Source organism: Choristoneura fumiferana, chromosome 29, assembly GCF_025370935.1.
Source record: "Choristoneura fumiferana chromosome 29, NRCan_CFum_1, whole genome shotgun sequence".
NCBI classification, from domain to species: Eukaryota; Metazoa; Arthropoda; class Insecta; order Lepidoptera; family Tortricidae; genus Choristoneura; species Choristoneura fumiferana.
Genome location: NC_133500.1, coordinates 6,177,592 through 6,196,228, shown reverse-complemented (window position 1 = coordinate 6,196,228; position 18,637 = coordinate 6,177,592). Strand labels below are relative to the sequence as shown.

The 18,637-nt window shown below is 37.5% G+C and overlaps 1 protein-coding gene across 3 annotated transcripts in view; it reads left to right on the top strand.

The window, feature by feature from the left end:
• The window catches only part of Cbl (E3 ubiquitin-protein ligase CBL), a 118,844-nt gene that overhangs the window by 95,675 nt on the left and 4,532 nt on the right, over positions 1-18,637 (top strand). Inside the window, exons 3-13 of one of the 3 annotated variants that reach the window (XM_074109906.1) lie at positions 1,234-1,377; positions 2,998-3,123; positions 3,803-3,918; positions 4,271-4,377; positions 5,981-6,090; positions 6,818-6,894; positions 7,603-7,691; positions 15,967-16,207; positions 16,771-16,883; positions 17,528-17,658; positions 17,862-18,547. In XM_074109906.1, coding sequence (XP_073966007.1) covers positions 1,234-1,377; positions 2,998-3,123; positions 3,803-3,918; positions 4,271-4,377; positions 5,981-6,090; positions 6,818-6,894; positions 7,603-7,691; positions 15,967-16,207; positions 16,771-16,883; positions 17,528-17,658; positions 17,862-18,547 — 1,940 coding nt within the window. Of the gene's footprint in view, positions 1-1,233; positions 1,378-2,997; positions 3,124-3,802; positions 3,919-4,270; positions 4,378-5,980; positions 6,091-6,817; positions 6,895-7,602; positions 7,692-9,484; positions 12,959-15,966; positions 16,208-16,755; positions 16,884-17,527; positions 17,832-17,861; positions 18,548-18,637 lie in introns of those variants that run through there. The other 2 variants (XM_074109904.1, XM_074109905.1) reach the window with 2 other exon arrangements.

Here is an 18,637-nt window from a genome sequence, read left to right as displayed (position 1 = left end):
CCTCGTGCTAATGTTTGTGCTAACCGTATTATACAAACAATTAATTAATCAAACAAGCACGTTAGTAATGCAAATTGCTTATGGCAAATGATGTTATAATTAAGATGAAAATGACGTTGGTTACATACTTGATTGAACTTTTGTAAAGATACAATAGGCTGCGTACTAAGCATGGATTCATGTTCCTGTAGCAGTTTCTTTAGGTTCTGATACATTGTCAGTTTTTAAGCATTTTTGCGGATGCTAATAAAAAACTGATGAAACGAAACGACACTCGACACAGCATGGATGACTATTTCTCAAAAAGTTGTCTATTTTTTAATTTTTCAGTTGTCCACTTATTAAAAAAAAATATTGACGCTATTTCACCACAAAAAATAAGGAATATTGTTTTTAAATATATACAAAACCTTGTGGTAAAAGTAATAATAAGTCAGATAATTTTTGTTGTTGGATCCAATAGAAAGTTTTGATGTAAGTAGTTACAAAATTAAGATTTTTTTCCTCAGAAGATTTCGTGACGAAATCGTCAAGAAAACGTCAAGAAATTTTGTTTATGTGGTTTACTTATGTTTTATGATATCGTCCTTAGGGTTAATGATTTCTTGACAAAACTGATTTCTTGTCAAATTCATGACGGGACAACTTTTTAGAAATACTCGGATATAGATACGGGTGACATCTTTTTATGTTGTACATCCCGTTACTAATCGACTGATGGATTGACAGGCAACAGTCTAAACCATTGAAGATAGACACTTGAAATTCTGAGTAGCTTAACTGCATTAAGGGCCTTTACACAACGCGTTTTTTAAAAGCGCCGTCGTCCCCATTGCTTTGCTACATGTGGTGCATGCAAAAAAAAATATGTGTGCTTGTTTGAGAGGCATCAAGTTGTTATCTGTTTTCAAGGAATATATAAAATAAAAAGAAACAACATTCATCATTAGTTGGACATAGGCTTCCCCCATAGACCTACAGTTGCTTTTTCGTTTGAGGTTTATGATGGGTTTCGCCAATACTCGCCACGCTTGGCAAGCGGGTTGCGGGTTGCAGGTTGGCGAACACAGTATAGGATGTAAAGGTTGCCAAGAAGACGCCGCTGCCCATCTTCTAGTATTATCCCTCAGCCGGTTTACAAGCACAACACATCATTACAAGTATTAATTTTACTTAACACTGGCTTTCCTGCTGCCTCTTTGTTAATTATCTTTTCTTTATCCTTAATTCCAGGTTATTCCAGCCTTGGAGCACTTTGCTCAGGAACTGGCAGCTTCTAGCCGTGACGCATCCGGGCTACGTGGCCTTCTTGACGTACGACGAGGTGAAAGCGCGCCTCCAGAAATACATACACAAGGCTGGGAGTTATGTTTTTAGGTGAGACAACTTTCTTTTTGCTTATATTATACTTGGATCTCAATCAAAAATGCGGAAGAACCAAAGTAAGCGAAAAGCCTGACGAATTGGAGTAGACGAGTCAAATTACTTGAAGAACTGATGACCATTGGAACTAAATAAAAATAAACATAAAAAAAAGTGATCTTAAGTTTCCGCGATCGGAAGACGGAACGTGGGTAGGCGCTACACAAAGTGGACTCATAGTCTGGTGAACGTTACATAAGTCCGATTGATGTGGGCGACGCCGGACTTGTCCCTGGCGTTCTTTGGGGAGGCCCTGTATATCCATCCAGATCCAGCTGCTAACAATGATAACTGGGTGGAAAGAATCCAAGGACTTTTTGCTCAGCCTTCTACCTTTTGTCCTTCAAGATCTATTTAGATGTTTCGTATTTTTTTTTCGAATATCTCTATCGAAAGTCTTCAACCAAATTCAACCAGTGTTGCCAGTAATGATAAATATAATATGGATCCGAAGGCGTTATGAATAGGCTCGGCGATGCTTAGCGAGATATGGAGAGGGTTATGCTCGGGGTTTCTTTATTTATGGGATTCAGAAACGTAGAAGAACGAGGATCATTGACATAGATATGCGAATTAGCTCGTTAAAGTGGCAATGGGCAGACCATATAGCACTGAGAACGTTGGGGTCGAAAAGTTCTCGAATGGAAACCACGGATCGACAAGCAAGATGGACGCATGATCTTGGTGAAGCAGCGTGTTCACGGTGGATGCAGGCCGCTTCCAACCAAAGCAACTGGAGGTCTATGTCCAACAATGGACGTCCTACGGCTGATATGATGATGACGATGTCTATGAAATTATCAGGAATACCTAGCAATAACAAGAAAATCCATCTAGTTTCTATGATGTCAGTCAGCAATCTATATTGGGCCTGTTGTTACCTGTTGGTTTTTTGACTTACATTTTTTCGCTTTCCTCTTTTCGGTTTTCCCTGTGGTGTTTCATGTTAGGTGGCTTCTTATTACTTCCTTAGCAACATAACCGTTCCCGTTAAAGAAATTGTTCATACTAAGTCATTGAAACGTAATATTTGTAGAATAGAATCATTAAATTTTGAGAATTATTATTATTGTAAAAAAAAACTATTTAACAGAAAATGGAACCGACTTCAAAAACCTTGAAAATAATTTTCCACTACTTTGAAATCGGTGCCTCAGCACGAGCCAGCAGGAGTGGAACTATAGTCGTCTACCTCTACATACTATCTTCAATCATTTCAGTTCCATTTTTTGATAAAATGTTTTTTTTTTCATGGTTTTTAGTGATTTAACCAAAGTGCATCTCACAACGATTCCATTAAGCTCAAACACGGCATAGTTATTAAAAAATAAATAAAAATACTTGACTTGGTGACTTGGTGTTAAAAATGCCAAAATCGCTATAAGGTGCGCTTTAAAAATACAAGGGTTGCCCTCGATTTTTCTAAGATTCCATCATCAGATCCTGACTTGGTGTCAATAGGAGTATGTCGGAAGTATGTCCTTTAGAACAAAAAAATAATTTTTAAATTCGGCCCACAATTGACATTGAGTATAATACATATATAACCAACATTTCGGTTTTTTTTTTCTTCAGATTATCGTGCACAAGACTGGGCCAATGGGCAATAGGATACGTGACGGTCGATGGAGAGATTCTACAGACGATACCGCAGAATAAGAGTTTAGTACAAGCTCTGCTCGACGGCTATAGAGAAGGATTGTAAGTTGTTCCACCTATTAGTTTTACGTAACATCCCCTAAACAATAATAACATCTTTGCTTTGCATCTTTACATGATTTGTATGCTTATTTATTTCGAGGATCTCAGAAATATTTCCACCATTTAGATGAAATTTGCTATGGTGGTTCAGCGTCAAACGACTCGCATACACAAGTAACTTACACACGTTTAAGCATTCATGCAACCGCGGTTATTTTGCCGAAATAGGATATCACCGGACCCAATCACTGCATCCGGTAAGTGTATTTTGATGCCGGGTCTGCTGGATCCGGTTTTCCGTATTGCAATCCCTAACCTTTACACGAACTACTTTTGTATATCTATTTTTTTGTGGGAACTCTTAAACAGTTCCAACGATTTCAATGAAATTCGCTATGTGTCCCACATAGTTTTAGAAATGAACAATTGATCTACCTCGGAAGTATCTCTGAGAAAATGCGTGTTCTCTAGTTTTAGATCGATCGAAGTTCCGCATCAGGCCTTGTTTAGACCTGCAAGAAAAGTCGTGCAAGTTGATTAACACCGCGGAGCCGTAAAGCGAACGAGTATAAAGTGGTCAATCGAGCGCTGCAGTATAATGCAAACTTGCACGACCCGCTCCCCATGCCTTGTCGTACCGTGATGGAATTGTAATTTAAAACTGACACATATATTTCAGCTACCTATACCCAGACGGAAGAGATGTGAATCCAGACCTCAGCAGCGCCATAATATCACCAGCTGAAGACCATATCACAGTGACGCAGGAACAGTACGAGCTGTATTGTGAAATGGGTGAGTTTAATCTCTTACTGAATGTTATAAACCAGCTGTTGCCCGAACTGCATCTGCGAGGAATACTTGTATCCCTATTCCACGGGAACTACGCAATTTTCCGTTGTAGAAACTGTCCCACGTCCCCAGGGTCACAAACTATCTCCATATTTTTTATCTAAATCGGTTAAACGGTTTAAGCGTGAAGACGTTACAGTAACTTTCGCAATTATAATATTTGTAAGGACTAGTCATCTCGGCCTATATAATGTCTCCCACTGCCACAGGCCCCCTCTCATAATGGAAGGGATTTTAAATAAGTACTTAACAAATTTATAAATAACCTAAACTTATTTTGTGGATAAATTTTCAGGGAGCACTTTTCAACTGTGCAAAATCTGCGCGGAAAACGACAAGGACATCAGGATAGAACCCTGCGGGCATCTACTCTGCACGCCTTGTCTGACTGCTTGGCAAATCGTAAGTACATTTCGTCAGTAGGGCATTTAGGTAGTGCTTACCGCCCGCTCTGAAGAACAAAAAAAGACAAATTTTCAATAAATTTTTGATAGCAAAAGAAACCAAATATTTTATTCATCGTGTGATAAAGAGTTAGGTACAGATGCAATGGGCAATGTTTTGTTATCAGTAAAACTCGGAAATACAACTAACAAAATTACAAAAAAAAACTTTTATCATGTTTCGTGTGAAATCGTGCGACATATCTATCTATCTATCAGAGCTTGTTTGTCGGAACGATTCCCATTCCCCCCTTATCTCCGAAACTGATGAATATAACGGAACCCTCTGCACGCGAGTTCAAATCACACTTGTACATCCGGTTTCTATGATACCCGTCCCCATTATAAACACGGCAGGAAAAAGCAGGGGCATGTTCAAAACTCGGCAGGAAAAATGTCACAAAACCACTACCTCTGTTTTTACTGCGTTGACCTATAAATATGTACCTAATAATAAACTGATGTTTATAAATACACAATTAATGTATAAAACAATGCGGTTTTCATTGTCAGGGAATGCCCTAGATGTTAGGCAAACATTGTGTAAATATTTCCGATTTGAGACAACGAAAGAAAAAACGTTTATTCGTGACAATCACACAAAAAATAAACAGAACAAAACTAAAAAAATGCATGTATTATATAAAAATGCATACATTATGAAATGGTCCCAAATCAGCATACACACACACACACACACACACACACATTACATTAATATTATTTTTACATTCTATAACGGTCACTGTTTCCTTAGGTGACGTCACAACTATAGAGATAAAATGGGTTATTTACTTATTATTTTTATTTATTTCCGTGTGATATATTTCATAGATTTTCCCGTGTTTGGAATATAGTTAAACGGGAAAAACGTTTAGGTACTCATATTTATACATACATGTGGTGAATAATAAGTTCCTATCGGGAAAATTGGAAACATACGACCACTTCCGCTTAATGTTGCCGACGTGTCTATGAATTATTGTATTTAATATGTGACATGTTTGTATTAAATAAATAGGGTACTTTATTTATTAGTGACAAACACATTTTTTACACATGCGTTGTTTTTAAGATGTAAATAAGGAATAAGAAAGGATTCTTCTAACTTCAATCTTTATGGGGGTGAAACAGGGATTCAAAGTTTGAATGTTGATTTTTGAATTATTTGTTGAATCAAGCGTTACTTTGAGCCCAGGGTGAGCAAAGTAAATCTTTTAGTTCATTGATTTTTGAATTCAAAAATTTGCACCATCTGTCCAAGATTTCGTCTGTCTGTCTGTCATATAATCCTTCTAAAACTCAATCGAAACACAAAAACAGGATCATAGAAAGTGAATCTATACTACCTCAAATTTGAAGCTAGCGTTAAAAACTTGTATGTATTACATATACCATACAATACTTTACTTTATTGCACAAATATTGCACTTTATTACACATCACAAATCAGTACAAAAAATGTATACAGACACAAAATGCAGGGTAGACAATAAGCGCATAATATGTTACAGGGAGGCGGGTGTAATAGTGGTACATGTAATGATTCACTCTTTCTTCAGGACTCTGAGGGCCAGGGTTGTCCCTTCTGCCGAGCAGAAATCAAAGGCACTGAGCAAGTGGTTGTCGACGCGTTCGTGCCTCCGCGACCACCTAACACTTCTGGTGAAAAGTGAGTGCTTCTCTATCCGTACCCGTCAACCGACCAAGACGAAATAGCGAGAGATTGGCAAGCAATTTCGAGGTCGATTTTAAATCACTTTTAAATGGGGGCGACTTCTTCCAGGTTGATAAGGTGTGTTTAAATTGAACCCTTTAATATAAATTCTGATCTTGTTGGTACATGGAAAGATGTATTTGTAATAACCGCATGTTTAACCGTTTGAACGACACGGTAGCATACAAAAGTCAACACCTACACGCAGGGCTTGAAACTGGTACCAAAAATACCGGTATTTTTAGTTCTAATTTCAATCCCTAGTTCCATTGTTCCGATAAAAAACCAGTATTACCGCTTTAGTACCGGTATTTTTACTACCGGTTTCAAGCCTAGTCGCCGTGTCATTAAATTTTGAATTTTTTGTTTGAAATTTTGTCACATTTGTACAGTTGAGTTCTTCAACTTCTGAGCAAAAATTCGATCAAAAATATGTGAACACTACTGTATTGTTAACAGCGTAGAAGCGTTTTCAGACGTTTTTGATTGAATTTTTGCTCAGAAGTTTTAGAACTTGACTGTAATTCGAACGAGCGAGCACATTGGGTCGATCGATGACATACGTGACAGCTCTTGACAATTTTACTATTGTTTCACGATTTCCACTCAAGGTCGCATTAAAGTCGCTGTTCCGATCCGGTGAGAGAACTTGACTTATACTGATACCTGTTTCTGTTTATAGACACACAAAGACTGCAGTTAAACAAGTATCATCGAATTCTTCTGGCTCGTCCGGTTCATCGGGATGCAACGGATCAAGTTAGTATTTTGTCTCCCGATAAGCTTGTTTGTCTCCCCTGTAAACCGTGTGGCAAAAGGAGCACCTATACGCGCCCACACACGTGTTTCCAGAAACGAGATTATACGCGCGTATAAAACGCAGGTCTGAAAGGACATCTCATCGCTCGCGCTTATTTATACGAGCTTATATAGGTACGCGTCAACACTAGAAGAAAACAAAAACGAGTTTTATTTATTTTTTATACTATCGTACTTAAGAGCGTTTATGCCTGCTGAGCTGGCAACGTTGCATTTTTGTTAGTTTTTCTCGATTATTCCATAAAAAATTAATGAAAATTAAAAATGTGGTCTGTTAAAACTGATCATATAAGTTTGTGTGTACTGCAATAATTATTCGCGATAGACTTTTATATTCTTTAAAAACTAACCAATGTTTATTAACGGTTTTCAAAGAAAATAAAAGTCTATCACGAATAATTATTGCAGTAACATTAACTTGTACATTAAAAACAGTTCTAACAGACCACATTTTAAATTTTCAATCAATTTTTTTGGAATAATCGAGAAAAACTAACAAAAATGCAACGTTGCCAGCTCATTAGGTATAAACGCTCTTAATAATATTGTTGTGTCTTGTATTGTGATTAAATGCATTTTCTTTCTTTCTAATTCCTCGCTAATCACTTGCTAGTTCGCTCCACCATTGATAACCTAACTTATTTCTAGGCGTCGATGTCACAATATCGAGCAACTCCAACGGTTGGTCGTCCAGGAACGCCTTCAACGGTCTCACTGATGACATTGACGATGCTGAGGTAAACCTTATGTCTTTATTGTCAGAGGGTATTATTGAACAGGATTTATAGTCAAAACTCGTATTGGACTTTACTCGTGTTTGACCTCGTGCAAGACCTTATAACTGGTACCAAAAATATCGGTATTAGGACCGTGCAAAGCATGGGGGGAGCCAAAATGTGTGATCACAGCGCTCGCTACGCCTAAAAATAAAACCAATGGTGCTGACTTGAGCTGTCAGATTGTATGGTTTGGCAGTAAATATTTATTGTTTTTAAGATAAATATGATCTTAACAAGAATAGTGACTGCAAATTTAATGCATTTCTAAAAGAATGCTGGAAACCAGAACAACAAAATAAGTGGTCGTTCCGTTCTCGCTCGTTTCCGTGACAAGCAAGTTAATTTTTGACTGAAAACTACGATGTAGGTAATACCGCTTTAGTACCGGTATTTTTGGTATCGGTTTCAAACACTGCTCGTAACTGACTATCCGTGACATTATTTACAATATGACAGGAGGCACTAATGATAATTGATAAGTATTGTGGTAATATTTTGCACCAAAATGGGACGTTTTTTTTTTCAGCTCCTGAATTATGTTTAACGATTAGAAAAGTGCTGAAATTTGATTAAGCCTAGGAACCTGAATTTAGTAAGGATAATATAATAAATAACTAAAGTCAAACAATACAAGATATTTCAGCATTTCTCTATTCTTTGAATAAATTATTCCTATAAAAGCATGTACCATTTTGATAACTGGGTTTTGGCGTGACTGTGTATGGCTGCCAGTATGAACGTAAAGTTATTTTGTGGTGTTTTTTTTTTAATTGTTTTAGCACGGCAAAAAACGATAGTACCTACAGTATTTTTAAAAACTTCGCAGTTTTCGTTGGATGAAAAATATATAACTTTTTTACCGCTTTGCGATCATAGTTATTTTCAGTCACATTTGTTTTGTCCGAATGAAAAAGACGGCATCAAGTTTATCTGCCATATAAAGTTGATCAATAAGTTGTAACAGGCCGTCAATTTCATTTATGCTTGACCTGAAATTTGATCTTGATATGAAAATTACTCGCGCGTGAATAATGACTATTTTTAAGAAGAAATTTGTGCGGTGACATATTTTGTCATAAAAAACTTTGAACCAGTAACTTTTTGAAAGATATTGAGTAAACAGTGTCTCCCTTATGACTGGAATGATTGGAAAAAGATAAGTACTATTTATCTTTTATAGCAATAGTAACTTCGACTATGCAAAATAAAAGTTCGATATCTTAAAAACGGCTGAACTGATTTTAGAATAGAATAGAATAGAAAACGTTTATTCGCATTTCGCAAATTACATAAACACAAAATAAACAAGTATAAAGTAAATATTTTGATAAAACATATCTAAGAACCATCGCTATAATGCCTGCTTTCAAATAAAAAAACCGCATTCAAATTGGTTCACCCGTTTAAGAGCTACGGTGCCACAGACAGACAGACACACATAGCGGTCAACTTATAACACCCCTCTTTTTGCGTTGGGGGTTAAAAACAACTAATTTTCATAAGCATGCTCATATTTCGGGTCGATGCCTCATGCTTTTCTTTGATCAATTTTTTCTATTCCGAATTGAGACGTGCTCACAAAGCATCAAGAAGAAGTTGACATCATTAAACAATAAAAAAATGAGTGATTGCGTTTTGACAGATCAAATGTCAATGTCGTTAATTGGTTGATGGTGTCCAAATATCTATTTTTTTTTTCGATCATCATTCATTCGCATGGTTTTTAAAGTAAATGTTGTTTGTTTTTCCAGAGACACGAGAGAAAATCACCGCATGCTTAGTGTTTTGCACGTGTCCGTTTGCATTTTGTTGAGTGACGTCCGTTATATTACGTTATTATACGGTCTGGCCACGATTATAAGCGATTAGCGGCGCGGGGAGCGGATTTTGTATTACTTGCGCTGTCGAGACTGACCGCACAGCTGAGGTCTTATTGTCTAGCTCACTTGTAATCACAATCGTTCCTTTCTGTCATACGGTATAAGCGAGGGTAGAAAGAGATGGCGAATGCGACAGCGAACGTCAGCGCTTTAAACAATATGGCCGCTGATTGGCAACACTGGTCGCGCGTGATCGTGGTCGGGCCGCCATAGCCCAACTTTTGCCAACAAAAGACTTTTGAGCTGTCACGATTTTTTTATGTAAAGTTACTATTTTTTAGCATTGCCTCAGTTATTTGGAAATTTGAATTCACTCTTTTTTTCTCGTAGAAACTGAAGAAAAGCATAAGTCATAAAAAAGAAAAGTATAAGTCATTTTGTGATGCGAGCTGTATCTATGCTCCATCATTTTTTAAATACGTAATGCATTTTGGCGCATGCTGGCCGTTTGGGACAGTAACGGTTGTCATTTTGGTTTCTTTTATTGATATGCTTATTGTGTTGGAACGAGACGGATATACATATTTTGGTCGCGGTTGGCTAACGTTGGGCCGTGCGAGCCTTTTTAGTTTAACATTCCATTAATTTGTATTTGGGAACACTATTACACCGTGGGGTTTACGCTTTTTATTTTATCTTTTTATGAACTTTATCATATTAAATTAATGCCTGAATAACGCTCCTTCGTGGCTTGCAATAAAAATAAATGAAGTCATTTTAATTTTTTAAATGAAATTCTTTTAAATACTTATATTTAGAAAAAAATGGTTTTTATTTTTTTTTAAGCGTAAAATCTAGCACGGTGTACAAAAAGTTGTAACATGAAATATTTTTATTATTTAGTTAGAATTATTGTATTTATTAAATATGCACAATTTTTAGGGGATAAGTATTATTTTTTTGTAAATACATGTTACTGCTTAAATTTACATAAATCATCTTAGCTTCTTCGTTAATTTATGAAAAAAGTACTGATAATCATTATTTTATAGCTTTTCAATGAACGGGGCACAACTCGAAAAATGAAAAAAAAAATCGGAAGACTATTTCATAATTTCGTATCGCACAGTACCTACTGTGTTGACGAACTATCTAAAATATAGTTTCTCGTGTTGCCATTAATCGTAATTACCATGGCTTAAAAAGGCAATTGAAAAGTTTTTAAAACGTTTCAAAACAGTTCTTTGTTCAAAATTGTGTTCGAAACAAAATCGTTATCGACGTTTTCGAAAACCGGTTTAAACCGGTTCGCAGCTGCGCGTGTAGTCGAGTATGTGTAATGTATAAACTTCTGTATCGATGAACCCTCATTAGAATCGATTAAAAACTGTTTTATAAACCGAAAACTATTTAAAATACTTTTCAATAACGTTCCGTTTGCACGAAACAGACGCAAATCGTTTCTTAAATATATTATAAGAAGAAATTGATTCTATAAATAATTTCCTGCTGTTAATGACAGTGACAGGACAAATAAATAAAAATACTTGTCCAATTATAATTATTTCAAGATTTGAGAATGAGAATAGTTTCGATTTATTTTAGCTTTTTTTTTAATTTGGGCACAAATAGAAGGGAAAAACAGAAAATAGCACTTACTATAGGGTTGTGCCGCCGTTGCGTTTTTGTTTCAAGTCATATTAAGTCTTGTTATTTAGAAATTAACCTACTTAATTTAGTTTTTAGTGATATATGATTTTACATATACTTATAGAACAGAATAATGCAATCGTATTTTTTGCTATTATGTGTTATTTTACATTTTCGATGGATTTAAATTATATTCAAAAAGAACTGATTTAAATTCTTAAAATAAATTGGATATATATACGCGATAATTAAAAAATATATTTGACGCATTTAAATTCTAAATGTAAAAAAAGTATTTAATTTAGTAAAGTAGCCAATTTTTTAAGTGTTACGTGAGTATTTTCTAATTTTTGTCTTTATGATACAATGTCGCAAGCACAATTATTAGAATACAGTTTTGCTACGAACTGAATCAAAATTTTGATAGATTAGATTTCACATTGAGGGCATGTTTCACAACTCTCTTATAAGTACCTGATAATGTATATCACCTATATCTGTCATACCGTCTCTGTTTAAAACATAAATCCCAAAAAATCCCAAAAATTGTATCGCGAACTTTGCAGAAAAACACTTCCACCAAATTTCACGTCTCTAATCCTAGCGCTAGCGGATGAAATTTCAGGATTTAATCCAGAGCCCGTGGGAATATCGGGACATAAAGTGGCCTGTGTGTGTGTGTGTCTATGTGTCCAGTATTTTATACAAATCCGTCCAGCCGTTTTAGCGTGAAAGAATAAAAACACACATACTTACACACATATAAAGTTTTAAACTTAAACAAACTCAAACTCACAACATTGACATAAAAAACACACTACATCACAACAAAAATACAGTAAAAACAGAGAAATTAGAGACGTTGCGCTGTAGGGTGATGCCAAAAGGACACATTTATAATATTTAAAAAGAAACAGAGACGGTATAGTACAGCTATTTGTGAGATAAGATGTCAGGATCTTATCAGATGGTGGTTAAACAGGCCCGACTTGGGACACAAAATTAAATTACAGTCATACGCCACATATTCTTCGATTCAAGTGAAGCAGTACTTACACGTTTTAGTATAGAAATTTCATTGTTGAGCATGGAGTCATCCAAACTATTTAAATTGATCTTGGACTAAAAAAAAATGATGTATGAAGTCACAAGAGCTGGCACGAATAAATTAAACGAAAGTAACATCACTTGTCATTGTGTGAGTGTCTTCTTATACAATACAGGGTCCTCCAGTATTTACAAAATTATTTACGTCGTCATCTACGGCATCACAGATTTTCACTCAAAATATTCACTTAGATAATAACAACCAACTTGGAAAATTAGAAAAATCAATAAAAAACTAAAGAATATGTGCTATAAAAGGTTGTTTTTTAGTTTTTTTTTAAACTATATTTACTGTCTCTTCGAAAACGTGTATAGTTTTAGTTTTACTTGAATTTGACAAAAGTATGTTCGCTGTCTGTTAAATACTATTTTATGTGTCAAGTTCAAGCCACGTGTTGTCTACTTTTTTTTTTCATAAAGAAATTCAATTTATACACTATTAAGCTTTTCATTAGTCCAAGGTCACTTTAAAAGTCACGTAATTTTATTTTATCGATATTATGAATTGACTTTATTTATTTTTAAGTTTTTGACGTTGAAAATTATACGCTTGGTGATGTGCATTCTGTGTTTTCATTCCGCCTTGTTCGGCAAGTGTGTATTAATTATGGCTTTTTTAAATATAAATTTGAAATGTGAAAATTGGAATGTTTTCTTTTTATTTCACCTGGATGTACTTTTATGTTTTGTGACGTAGCATGCTGCTTGGTGTTTGATGAAGTAAGTTACTTCTTTTGAACTTTTTTCTTTTTGTTAAAAACATAATGATTTGATAGTTTCAGATCTTTCGTTCAAACTGTTTGATTATGACGGCCGAATAGCCTAGGTAGTGGTTAGAGAACCTGACTACGAAGCTCGAGGTCTCGGGTTCGATCCCCGGTCGAGACAGATATATTTTTTAAATATACGAGTATTCCTCTCGAATCTTGGACTTTATAAACATAAATATGTGCATCCGTTGTCTATTACTTAGTTGTCAAAGTCAACGAGGGCTATCGTTTTTTGTCTCACTAGATGGCGCACTGTTGCGTGAGGTTTTTAAGTGTGGCTTTCAGAGACTGTTATTACGGGCGTTAAAACAAAGTTTAGATTAAAATCATATTTAATACACCTTAAAACCGTACCATAAAAATATCCAGCAACCACAGTGTTGCTTAGTCCTGTTTTGTTCGGAAAAAAAGGGAGGACAAAAGTTTCCGAAAGACAAAACTGTCTCAAAACACAGACATTCATTGCCCCGTAACGCATAATTGCCATAATTAATTTCAGGTAATGCAAAATTCACAAAATTATTCTAATTATAAATAAACCCGCGTAGCTCACCCAAAAACTATGAGATTTGACATTTCGGAGACCTCACGCTACACTAGCGCCTCTAGCGGCAAATTCATTCGCGATAGCCCTCATTGGTGTCTTTCCGAGCATTCTAGCGAGAGCGAGTGTTCTAGCGAGCATTCAAGCGTACAACGGTAAATTTGCTTCAAGCTTTTTGTCGAGCATCAGTTCGACATCATTGTGAATAATTAAATTTTTTGGCGAGCATTAACTATAGCAGGCGTGTTCAACAAAGTTTCACGGCACACCAGTAAAAATAGCCAAGTGCGAGTCGGAGTGGCGCGTAGTGTTCCGTGCAGTATCTATCTATCGATCTAATACCTACCTTTAAACAAAATGACTCCAAATGGCTCCAACGATTTCGATAAAATTTTGTATGTACCTAGGGGTTTTCGGGAATGAAAAATCGATCTAGCTTGGACTTATCTCTGGGGAAACGCTGGTTACCGAGTTTTAGCCCGAGCGGGGCTCGGTCGTCCAGGTACTACCTATAATATGTACAACATAACGGACAGCGGAGGCTTATCAATAGTGTCTCGCGTTGACACCTTTAGGTACGAAACCCCAAAAAGCAACGTAAATTTTCTCATTAAAATAGCTATTCATGATTCCAATGCAGCGTACACTTCGCGGCAATCGCGGCACACCGGTTAAAAATGTCTGCAGATACTATGGCTTTTCTTAGAATGATCGTGTGAATATTTGGCTCTATGCTAGGCTCTGTTCGTTATTCAGTTTGACAAATTTAAAAATGGCGAAACCCCCTGTTTCACCATCCATTGATTAAATGTAACTCACGGATAAATGTGATGCCGTCTCTGTTTGTTTTGTTTGAATAGACGGAGACGGCATCACATTTATTGGTCAGTTAAAATTAATCAATGGGTGGTGAAACAGCCCCTAAGACTGCATGATGTGAACTCGAAAGTACTCGAAAATGTAATACGGTATTTGACAACTCCTTAATTTAGCGAAGAGAAAATTTAAATCGGTTGAAAATAGGATTTATAGTGATTTTTTGAAAAATCTGTATACCCGTCTCTTTCTCAAACGCTTTTCTCCATGCAGCAAGTATGGCGGAACTGGCGTGTGATGTCACATGCCAGTATGTCTTTCTCTGTCTAATCTTGAATTTCAAACCATTATAACTTTGTTATTTGTAAAGGTAGCTTAAAAATTGTTTCTCTATTCGATAACAGGCATTGTTAATTTTTAATTTATAAAACAAATACAAAATAGTCAAATACCGTATTGTTGTCTATAGGTAGGTCAGCTCTTGGAGCAATAAAGCAGACATCCTGAACTTGTATTTGACTTGCATCCTTCCGTAGTAAACATGGCGCAGCCGGTTTGATGCATGTTTACAAACACAAGCTTGGGATGCTGACTGGTTTAATGTTCCAACAGCTGATTTTATTTATTGAATCAGGCGTTACTTTGCGGAGGTCCATATCAATGAACTATAAATAATAACTTTGCTCACCCGCGACCTTACGATAGCTACGTTTATGCAACACATGTGTTCATGCAGCTCCTCCGCCTCCACACTGTAAGAACACACGCAAATCACACAAACCCAACTATCACCACCACACAATAGGGAAGCTGTTGTACCTCGGACAGTTTTTCTTTTTTTGATTTTTAGAGAAATAAATAAGTATGGGATAAACATCAGATATCAAAATATCTAAAAATACATCATTTGGCTATGTTATCGATAAAAAACTAAGCGATTCGTTTATTTGAAACGGTAGGCTCACGAAAAAAAAAAAGGGAAAAGTGTCCAAGGTACAACACCCCTGATGTACCTTGGACATTCGAGGTTGTACCTTGGACACGTGATTTTTTATCAAGAAAATATTTAATGTTTATATGTTTTACTTATTTATAAAATCAATTAGGTACTTATTTACTGGTCATTGGCACACAGCAGTTTTCTCGCCAAGTTCGTACATATTATTTTACAACAGTGTGTACGTGTGTCGATCTCAATCAGAGTTCATCCCCAGAGCACAACAGTTCACCATGCGACCCTTTGGTGTACATTAAGGGGCTGTTTCACTATCCAGTGATTAGCGTTAACTGGCGGTTAGGTGTGATGCCATCTCTATTTGTTTTGTTCAAATAGACGGAGACGGCATCACATTTAACCGTCGGTTAACGCTAGTCAATGGATGGTGAAACAGCCCCTTAGTCGATTCCAGGGTAGGTAGTTGCTAGCCACCAGCACTAGGACTGCATATCTGCTTACTCAATGTACGCCATAAGATGCTACCAGATGTTAGACTCATGTTGGAGTTTTAACCCTTATCTCGTTGTAGGATTGGGCAGAATTCAACGCCGCAGCGTCCACGATAGACGCACTCCGCCCCTCCGTGCGGTCCCCCGCCGTGTCCCCCCGCCACAGCCCCCGCGCCGCTCGCCGCGCCCCCGCCCCCCACGAGAACGCTTACGGGGAGCTAAGGGCGCCCCCCTTGCCGCCCCGCAAGAGCCTGTCCCCCGCAGAACCGACCATTGCTTGCGCGTGCAGCGTGCAGGATATCGCAACGGCTAGCGCTCAAGGTAAGAAGTACCTATACTGCCCTCCTACCTAAGCCAAAAGACGTATAAAATACTATTGCGTAGCATAAAGCATTCTGCATCACATTGTATAAATAACTCGTGTATTTTTTTTTTAGATACCGCTTTTTGTTTTGGCTTAGGAGAGCAGTATATGAAATCATAGTTAGGGTAATCTAGGTAATTTCCTGGGTAGAAAATAGGGTTTTATTTATTTATAGGTATAACTTGTCAAAATTAGAATTTTCGATTGAAGATTTCATCAAGACCTACACCATACATTGTGCACACCGAGCAACATATGAAAATAAATTATATATTTTTTGATTAAGACACTGTAGCACCAAGCGTTAACGCATATAAGCGTTGGGCGACTTTTACCCAGTGCCATAAACACTACTGTGAGTTCATATAACATTACTGTAATACTATTAACCACTATGAACGCTTATGGGCGTTTAAGGCACACAGTGAAAGTCCAGTGAACGGTTTTACGCGTTAGAGACGCTAAGCGATTATTAACACGGACATGAAAAATAACCTGCTTGTAGTATCGACTCCCTCAGAACCCAGGAGACGATCGTCGCTGGAGCCGGAACCCGACTCCAGGCACCGGCTGACTTCGATCATCACCGGCTCCACTGAAACCATCACTGGCATCATTGATACGCGACACGAGGTAAGTGCATTGAAATTGTCAACATTTATTTTGTATTAAGTTCAGGGAGCCATTTTTTATCAGAATTTGGACCCTATGCGAAAAATTCTACCTTAGCGCTGCCGCAGACTTACAATTTCAAGTTGGCCAACTAAATTACTAAATTGCATGTATACCAATACAGTAGTAATTTAGTTGGACAAAATGCGCGGGCTATCATTAAGTTACTGGTCTATTGGTATACAGTGCAATTTCGTTGGTCAACTTGAAAATTGTAAGTCTGCGGGCCCACTTATACGCCTGCCATGTGAAGACCACCTGCCTGCTGACTATTATTTTGCCTCTCCTTAAAACATTTTGAACGAAATTTTGTCACACAAAAGCCTGGGAAATAAAACGGATTGTTTTTATTGCTTATTAATGATTTTTTATTATTATTTGTGATCTGAAAGTGTTAATTCAGCTAAAATTTCAACCAAAGGTAATAAAAGATACAGCATCTTAATTAAAACTTAAAATTGCTAAAAGTGGCTCCGAAGCGGTAACGTTTCGTGTGCTCTGCCTACCCCATTTGGGAATACAGGCGTGATGTGTGGGTGTGTGTGTGCATCTCAATTTAACATTTTAACAATCGCTTCTGTTTCACTCGTTATCTTTGTTCTCAGGTACCTCCTGATCCTAGAGCTTTCGAAAAGCCTCGGCGAGCCTGTACTCCCCAGTCTAATAGTCGCCCCTCCCCGCGCCTCCCCCCTCCCATCCCGATGAGAGACCCGACAGAGAACGGCAAGACAAATCCGTGGACAGAACAGAACGAAATACCGAGAGAGAAAGATCAGACAGAGACAGGGCCAACGAAAGAGAAAGCAGGGTACCAGAACGTCCATTAGAGAGAGAAAACCGAGGGCCAGAAAGGCCTGCAGAGAGAGATAATAGACCACAAGAAAGACTTGCAGAAAGAGAGCATAGAGTGCCAGAAAGACCCGTGGAAAGAGAACATAGAGCACCAGAAAGACCTGTAGAAAGGGAGCACAGAGTACCTGACAGACCTGTAGAAAGAGAACATAGGGCGCCAGAGAGGCCTGTAGAAAAATTACCAGAAAGACCAATCGAAAGGGAACATAGAGTGCCAGAACGACCTGTGGAAAGAGAACACAGGGTCCCAGAAAGGCCCTTAGAGAGAGAAAATAGAGTACCGGAAAGGGAACATAGGGTCCCAGAAAGAGAAAATAGGATACCTGAACGACCGTTAGAGAGAGATAACCGTGTACCAGAAAGACTGACCGAGAGAGAGAATCGAGTACCAGATATTCATATAGAGAGAGATCGTGTAGATAGGCCGGTAGAGAGAAATAACCACGTACCTATACCAGAGAGAGACCGACACAATCACATACACGCAGACAATAGGGACAAAATAAATGATAGAGTGCCTTTAGACAATAGACATTCGGAATTCCGTCATCCGCCTGAAAGACTACCAGAGAAACCTGAACATAGAGTACCTGACCGTTTTGACAGGGTTGAGAATCGAGCGCCGCCGCGGCAGCGGTCGCTGCCTTCGACTACCAGTGGTGGTGACCACAAGCCTACTAAATCGACCACGATGCCCAAATTCCCTTCGGAAGATATAAAGGATCCTCCGTATGAGAACGTTGCGTCGGAGAAGAATGAATTGGCTGTCGCACGTAAGTGTTCACAATATATTTGTATCTTGTTTGTATTTTGAACCTTCTGAAATTTCTGTGGAGATTCTGATATTTTCTATGACATCTGCT